The 8,364-nt window shown below is 34.7% G+C and overlaps 3 protein-coding genes across 3 annotated transcripts; all 3 read right to left on the bottom strand.

The window, feature by feature from the left end:
• Window positions 1–797: 797 nt before the first annotated feature.
• Window positions 798–1,526, bottom strand: LOC107437466 (uncharacterized). The gene has a single exon (XM_043056609.2). The coding sequence runs from the start codon at window positions 1,524–1,526 to the stop codon at window positions 798–800; it is 729 nt and encodes a 242-aa protein (XP_042912543.2).
• Window positions 1,527–4,184: 2,658 nt separating this feature from the next.
• Window positions 4,185–4,931, bottom strand: LOC107439794 (uncharacterized). The gene has a single exon (XM_016052498.1). The coding sequence runs from the start codon at window positions 4,929–4,931 to the stop codon at window positions 4,185–4,187; it is 747 nt and encodes a 248-aa protein (XP_015907984.1).
• A 1,656-nt stretch (window positions 4,932–6,587) lies between these two features.
• Window positions 6,588–8,013, bottom strand: LOC122272683 (uncharacterized). Its single transcript, XM_071188346.1, has 2 exons — window positions 7,916–8,013; window positions 6,588–7,461 (listed from the first exon to the last, which is right to left on the bottom strand). The coding sequence occupies exons 1-2, from the start codon at window positions 8,011–8,013 to the stop codon at window positions 6,588–6,590; spliced, it is 972 nt and encodes a 323-aa protein (XP_071044447.1).
• Window positions 8,014–8,364: the final 351 nt, after the last annotated feature.

Genomic DNA, 8,364 nt, shown 5'->3' with positions numbered 1-8,364 from the left:
AAGATAACAGGTTGTTTTTCTAAAAGGGTTACTTTTTTTACACAAAATGACCCAAAAATCTCATTTTTCGACTTTTTTGAGTTACAACAGTTTAGTTTCAAAGTGACGAAATGTCTTTCATACGTAATCGACCCATCAGAGAGAAACAAAATTCTATTATATCTTACTTATATTAGGGTAATTATATAATACATTTATTTGGTTACAACACAGTGAAAAAATTACCTTTCTATTTGGAATTGCTAAAATTCTAATAATAATTAAGACCCGATTGTATATATTGGTAAGGTTTGTGCAGTTTGTTTTAAATTGTTTTTTTCTCATTGTTTAAATATGGATTAAAAGCACAATTAAATTTATAAATTTAAAACACCACCAATATTAGAAGCAAAATAAAATATAAATTGCCATTCTATGTCAACAGATCCTTATATTGAGGCAATCAAATGGCATAAAATTTAAAAACTAATCTTAGGGAAAATTGCCTATTAAGGAAACAATTAAACGAGTTACAAATAGTAAAATCACCAAAAATAGTGTTGAAATAGTAAAAGTGGATTAAAATGGTGTGAATGACGAGGACAGTTCAAATCCAACCTAAGAACACCATGAGATTTTTAAAAAATTTTAAAGTCACTAAAAGTCCAGTTTAAAGGATAGTCATCCTGGCTGAAAATCAAAATCGCTGAACCAGAGTCTCCGGTGATTAGGTAATTAAAGCGAGAAAATTAGAGTTGACTCAGTAGAAATGGAAACGCTGATCCGTACGGTAGTTGACGGCCAGAGTTAGTAAAAATTTACAGTGAGTTTAATGTATCTTCCAAAGTTGTTTTGATAATGTCTTTGATGATTGATCTGCAGTTCAGGGTAGAGTAAATCTGGTGTTCTGTTTTGGTATGAAAATTGTTGCCTCCTCGTGTTTGAAATTTAAGACATTGAAAAATTAGGTGATGAATGTCTTGTTGTGAGTTGCAATAAGTACATGTTGAAGATTGCCTAAAAAATCTTGCTTGGTGTGTGCCAAACACGCCGTGGCCGGTTAAGAACTGATTAGTATAAAAGTTTACCTTCATTCTTGTAGTTTTTGGATCCTTAAAGAATTTGTAAGTCTGCCGTCCTTTTGTACTGTTGGTCCAGTCCAATTTCCATCGAGCCATAATATGGTTGTTGATTATAGATTTGATCTGAATGGGGGTCAGCCAGGTAGTATTTTCTATGGTGTCAAGTCTGGTGGCTTCTTTGGCTAGTTGGTCCGCCTCCTCATTGCCGGCATGCCCAACGTGTGCTTTAATCCAATTCAGTGAGATACTCTGTCTCCAAGCATGTTTTATGTCTTGGACAATCGTATTTTTATGTGTGGGGTCAGCCAGTGCATGCAATGAGGAGAGTGAATCTGTATAAATTGTAGTTTGTTCTTCCTGTTTTGCTGCATAATTTATTGCTTCTCTAATCGCCATCAAGCTCGGCCTCAAAAACTGAGCAATAATCGGATGCTCTGGAGGAGGTCTTCGCAATAGTGATGCCATTATACTTAATGATTACTCCGAAACCTGTCCTGACGTTTGACATCCATCCTGAAGCCATCCGTATATATTTCTAAACCATTATTATCTGGAAAGTTATATCCCCAAGGCACAGCGAGTTGAGTGGCGGAGTGAACTGGGACTTTTGTAGAATGTCATCTATTTTCCAGCCCCATTTAATGCGTTTGTTGAAGATTGTCTCAATAACCTTCAAATGAATAGGTTTAATACCCGCCAGTATCTGGATAGATTCAGTAGTATTTAATTATTTCTATATTTTACGAAAATCAATGTTTTTGAAAATAAAATGCTTAAATACTAATGAAGAATTCTTAGATTTGAGAATGTAACTTAATATAGTGATTAGATATGTGTTTCTATTTTGTATACAATTATTTCTATATTTTACAAAAAACAATGTTTTTAAAAATAAAATACCTAAATGCTAATGAAGAATTCTTAGATAGTAAAGCAAAATAAAACTTGTTATTGTATGCTAATTTGATATATAACTAATTTTATGTACCATGGCTAAAGAAGAATAACTGTTTAATATATATATATAATGTTAATGCAAGCTAATACACTACTGGAGAAAAGGTGTTATGGTTGGTTTCTAAAATAAATTTATTGTTATGAAACTATTTCTCCTCTTTTAGAAAGTAAATATGTTAAATTTTTATATATCATTATTGAGAAAAATGTTTTTAAACAGTATAACAACCTAATATTTTTTTATAGAAATGTTTTAAATTTACTACTAATGTGAACAAAAATTATGCATTCCTCGTTTCGCTGGACTATAATTATTGCATTTGAAGTACATAGTCGTTTTGGAATTTATTTTTATCATTTTTATACTGCAAGAAAAAGTTTTTGACCATTACTACGTTTAGATGTCAGCTATAATTAAAATATATTATATTGATGTTGCTAAAAGAAAGACTGAAATAAGAATTGTCGAAAAACTTCAAGGTGGTTATTTATAGTCAAAAATGGTCAAAGGAGTGCAGTTGAAATTTGTTATTTTCCTGAATTTTGTGGGCTAACTTCACGCTTCCCCCCATATTTTTAGGATTACGGCTTAAATAAGGGTGTACAAAAAAATTTAAAAGGTGGTTATTTCTGGTCAAACGAATGCAGTGGAAATTTTAAATTTTCCTGATTTTGGGGGGCTAACCACGTGCTTTTCCCCAAGTAAAATGTTTAGGATTACGGCTAAAATAAAGGTGGTAAAAAAACTAAAAGGTGGTCATTTGTGGTCAAACGAATACAATATAAAAATTGGATTTTTCTTTATTTGGCGTAAAAATGCGAAGTTAGCCCCCGAATTTAATTTTTAGAATTATGTTCAATTTAAGGGTGATCAAAAAAAATTAAGGGTGTTCATTTGTGGTCAAACGAATGCAGTATGAGTTTTAGATTTTCCTCATTTTAGGGGGCTATCTTCGCGTAGCTCATCTTTATTGAATTTCTTATCGTACATTTGCTTTTTTAAAATTTGAAACAGGCTCTCCAATCGAACAATTTTCTCTCTGTACCCTATCCAGAGCTACACTAATTGGTTTTAACTGCTGCAAGTAATCTTCTGCATTTCTTTTCAATGAAATGTTTGAAATTAAATTTTCCACATTTTTATCAATCTGATCTTTATAACTTTCACACATGTTTACTAGAATGGGCCAGGATTTTACATACCTCTGAGAGATATCTAAAATCCTGGCCCATTCTAGTAAGCATATAGAGAGGCTCTCTAAGGCGTCAGCAAAGGAATTCCAACGAACTTCACATGGCAATATTAACTTTGGTGCATTTGTGACTTTTCTAAAGCATGCACTTGAAAAATAAAATTCCTAAAATACTTAATTACATGCAAAATTTGTTTTCACACTTATCAATCATTTTTTCAACATTGCCTGTATTATCCGTCCCTAATGAACATAGTAAACACTTAAATTTTGACTGGCACTTTTTAATCGATATAACAGCAATGTCATAAAGATTTTCACCTGTATGAGCAATGCCAGAGGTGTCAATAGTATCAGCTAAATATGTGTTTCCATCTTTTGTTGTTAAAGTAACACAAATCACCGGTTAATTGTGAATGTTTAACCATCCATCTAATCCTATTATGACAATTTGACCTTTTAATATTTCTGCACATTTTTCTTTTATGTATGTCTTCTCTAATAAACCACAAGCAATTTCTTTTCTCGATGGAGGAAAATATTCTGGCCGAAAATTCTGAACCATTGTTGTTCTATACTGGAGGCGTTACTACTTCCAAAAAAATGAATCAAGGTAAGGTATCACTTACCTTGCTGTGTTCTGAATGATGGAAGCAGTAAGACCAACCTTACTCTTTTGTTTCTGGGCTTGGCATATAATATATTTAACAATAAATATCTAAGTACGAATGAAGACCAAGCTAATTAACATTTTAGTGTAATTTAATAAACATAACGATAAAAGATGAGCAACAAAAGTAGATGAGTAACAAAAAAGGAGAAAAGCGCCAAGCGCTTGTATCAAGTGACCGTTCACATTCAAACTGTTCTTAAAAGTTATTGAGTCTTATTCGTATTCGCTAGGGGGCTCTCACATCTTTCGATGAGGCTGCAACATACTCCCACCGATTTGTTTACTGGCAGATAACAAATCTTATTTATCAATGGGTTTGACGGCTCTGCCGTATCTGGTTACATAGGGTACGGCTCTGGATACACTGGCGGCAGGTCGCATCAATTCAGAGGAAGTGCTAGGAGAATCTGTAAAGGAAGAAGCTGGAAAGAGAAATGGATTAGTGTTTGGCTCACTTATCTCAAGAGAAAACAAGCGCTTTAATGTTCTATTTTCAGTTTTAACTTTGGCAAGTCTCACAACTTTGTCTTTTCCAGGCAACAGTTCAAGGATCTTAGCTAATGGCCAATGGATTCGACGCTTGTTGATGTCTTCAAACAAAACTACGTCGCCAACTGTAAGTTGATCAATCTTCTTGTCCTTTGAGGCTTGATATCGTAGTTGACCTAAGTACTCAATTCGAAATCTTCTTCGAAGATCATCTCTAATTCTCTGCCAATATTTGGCTCTCTTATCAATGTTGTCGATATCAGGAACTCCATAGGAAGGCAAATCTTGCAAGATCATCATGGGTGTCAAGGGGGATGGATCTTTGTTATCTTCGGTTACATAGGTTATTGGACGGGAATTGATGACTTGCTCACAATCACAAAGAATTGTGTTCAGTTCTTCATAATTCAAAGAGGTGCGACCTAGTACTTTTCTTAAGATTTCTTTGACCATACGTACTAGTCGCTCCCACCATTTGATGCATTTTCTGATGACATTTCTTTTGGTCTTCCTAGACTTCAATATCCAAACATTTTCTCTAAGGTGAGCCATTAACATGCTGACTCCAGCGTGATGTTTTTCTAGATGTTTCTCGAGAATCAGTCTTTGTACAATGTACCGTTACCCCTCTAGCTGTGATCTCTAAATTTAACTTTCGTAACGTGTTACCCAGGTTATACAGTAGACAAATATCTAATGAATTACAGGAAACTCTTAACATTTAAAACTCATTTTTATTGCAACTCTAAATCTTCAAAAAACATAATTCCACAAATTTCCAAATGCTAACATGGGAATAAACACTTCCATTTATACATTAATTAAAACACTCAAGCATAACCTTCAATTCATACAGTTCAAAAAAGATATTTAAGAAATAAAAACTGCATTTAACATTACTAAAAGCACTTAAGACTTGGTTTATGATGTCTATAAATCACACTTAAATACTCATTGTTCTCCTATACAAAAAAAACACAACATAAACAGTTCAGAATTTACGGTAAATAATTCCTCTAAAATGCTAACGAAATAAAATTTAAGGTTTTATAAGTACCCAAAAGAATTTACTGTTCGCCCTCTGGAAACGCCCACCGGAATGGTAGCCTTGTGGGCAAACTCCTCGGCTAGGATCTCAAAATTTCTCCAGCTATTCTAACTTCATTAGGCTTAGGCATGCAGAAGAGGAACACCGGACTTCCAGCATAGATACGTTCGGACTTGGCCCACCATCTCGAAGATATCGGCCTTCGGCTAATCACGGTCGTTCTTCCCGCTGGAGACTTCAGTTTAGCTTTCCTTAAGTTCACAATCCACCATCTCCGAGGTGCTGTCACGGACCACCTTTCCTGCGGACAAGCTCCGTATCCTCCGGGTTACTGCCCTCAGCCACACTCTTCACTTCTCTTTTATCCTCCCTTGAGCAAGGCGAAAGAATCTAGATTGACCTGTTTACCAAATCCAGAGTCATCCCGCATTCGGCGGACGTCAGAACCAATAAAAAAGATCCCTGAGAAAAAACAGTCATAAACCCACTAATCCCCTATAGAAGTTATAATACCATCCTCAATAAATATTAATAAATTTAGTTACCCAGATTTCACCCCAAAAATCCCATTTTAAAAGACTAATTCAAAATTTCTAAAAAAAGTATTATTATTATGGTTGAATTTAAACTTTATCCTAGTGGTGCCATCGACAGAAAAATAATCTATCTTTAAAAGTATAAAAAAAAACTATAATAAATTTACATTTATTACAACTACTGGATGACTTGATGGTAGGATGACAGGATAAAGAAAGTTCTTTTCATCTTTTCGATGTATAATACTCGTTTTTGCTCTAAATAGACCATTTTCGTCTTCAATAGGTCTTAATGCTTTGATGGACGGATCTTGTATGCCAGTGAAGGATTCTTTCTGGATGAGCTTGAAAAGTCTTCTTTCTGCTTTCTCAAATTCACCAACTGAAAGTTCTGAGGATAAATTTTTTTCAGCATTTCTAAAGTTGCAGAGCAGTCGCAATATCCAGACTATCATTCTCACTATTTTCCGGTGTGAAGAAAAATAGCGGTAGTACCAGTCAGGCTTATCTTCTTTGTCTAAGAGACTCAAAACTGTTTTCCTTTTTTCTCTATTTAGAACATCTTTATCGGGTTGTTCTTCTGCATGAGGCCATTTTTTTTTCTGGTAGATAGAGCCACGTGGGACCCTCTCACCATCTTGATTCCATTAACTGCTCAAAAGAACATCCACGGGAAGGCAGGTCTGCTGGGTTGTACTTTCCTGGTACGTGCTTCCAATCAGAAATTTTCGTTGAAGTTCTTATCTCCTGGACTCTATTGTGAACAAATGTTCCCCACGCTTGATCTCTTCTCATCCATCCTAGAGCTGTGGATGTGTGTTCTACAATACTCAAGTCTGTTAAGATGGTTCTAGCAAGTCTGGCTCCAATCAGACATGATAGGAGTTCTAGTCGTGGTATTGTCATTTCTTTAATCGGTGCAACTCGGCTTCCAGTATTTACTAGTTGTACTTGAACACCTTCTTTATTTTCAGTTCTCAAAAATGCACAAGTGGCAAAAGCTTGTTTACTTGCATCAGAAAAAATATGTAGTATTGTGATGTATTCATTTTGGTAATCTATATTGAGCCAACGAGGAATTTCTATTTTCGGTAGTAAATCTAATTGCTTAATCCAAGTGCTGAAATGTTTACTCAAATTTGGAGGAAGTTGTTGATCCCACTTTATTTTTTGAATCCTTGTCTGTTGTAAGATAAGTTTAGGAATTAAAGTTAAAGGAGCTGTGAAACCAATTGGGTCATATATTTTATGGGTTGCTGATAAAATTTGTCGTTTAGTGTAGGATTCCTTCATTTGAACTGGTTCGGTAATTTTGCAATTTAAAGTGTCTTTTTGTGTATCCCAGATTAGCCCTAACACAGGTACAGACTGTGGCTTACTTTCTGTACTATCGATCATCGGAACAGACATGTTTGATAGCCAGCATCTCAAATTGAAATGTGCTGAGGACAAAATTTCTTTGGCTTCACTAATAAACTTTTCAGTTTCTTCGATTTGATCTGAACTAACCAGAGAATTGTCAATATAAAAAGAATCTTTTAAAATCCGAGAAATTTCACTTAAATGTCCGGGAACAGCATTCAGCAGGTGATTTAAAGTGGCTGCTAGCAGAAAAGGACTGGATGTAAGTCCAAACACTACGCGGTTGTGCCTGTATGTCTTTAAATTCTGAGTCCTTAGTGCGAGCAGAGGCGTTAAAAACTTGTCTGGTTTTTGTGGTCTCGCTCGATTTTTTGAATACCGGCCTGTGGGCTAAAAAATGAACCTTTTCTTTCTCTTCATCATTTACCGCTTCAATTATTTTATTAGTTTCCCAATAGTCAAATATGTCTTAGTAATCTTTCTTTTTACTCTAATTAACTATTTTGGTTTCAGTTTTGAATAGGGACTTTTCAGCGATAAATCGGTTACTTGGCAAAACGGAACTGTCAGTTACCCAGGGCAAAGATACTTCTTACCTTCCGGTATTGTCTCGTTTTACAGTTTCTAAGAAATGTTTTTGGGTCTTTTCTTCTAACATACTTTTAGTTTTGTTTTCCTCACTAGAAATGCCCATTGTGTCTGTCGACGCTCAGGTAAATATGAGCTCATTCAATAAACAGAAATAGTGGACTGTAATATTTATTTATTATAATTTGGAAGAGAGTTTTTTTGTAGCTCGTTACAGCTCTCCTTCCACACACTCTCTCTCTAAGTGTTACAAGTTATACTAGGTGGGGCTACAAATCCGTGCGGATACATACCGCCGGGCGTTGCATTGTTTTAACAATCAACAATATTACTACAACTATCAACAATAGTGATGTGCGAAAAACGAACGAATCGATATTTTAATCAACTCTTTCTTGTGAATCGATTCATCAAGTTCGTTTTTGAAAAAGAATCGATTCTTTTTTTTTTTTTTTTT

This window comes from Parasteatoda tepidariorum, chromosome X2 (genome assembly GCF_043381705.1).
Source record: "Parasteatoda tepidariorum isolate YZ-2023 chromosome X2, CAS_Ptep_4.0, whole genome shotgun sequence".
NCBI lineage: Eukaryota > Metazoa > Arthropoda > Arachnida > Araneae > Theridiidae > Parasteatoda > Parasteatoda tepidariorum.
The sequence above is the reverse complement of the archived record's forward strand: the minus strand, read 5'-3'. Positions and strand labels throughout refer to the sequence as shown.

Coding starts and splice junctions, on each gene's coding strand:
- LOC107437466 (XM_043056609.2), bottom strand. CDS start 1,526: ATGGCATCACTATTGCGAAGACCTCCTCCAGAGCATCCGATTATTGCT.
- LOC107439794 (XM_016052498.1), bottom strand. CDS start 4,931: ATGTTAATGGCTCACCTTAGAGAAAATGTTTGGATATTGAAGTCTAGG.
- LOC122272683 (XM_071188346.1), bottom strand. CDS start 8,013: ATGGGCATTTCTAGTGAGGAAAACAAAACTAAAAGTATGTTAGAAGAA. Junction 7,462..7,915: donor AAACGAGACAATACCGGAAG/GTAAGAAGTATC, acceptor TTCTCTGGTTAG/TTCAGATCAAATCGAAGAAA.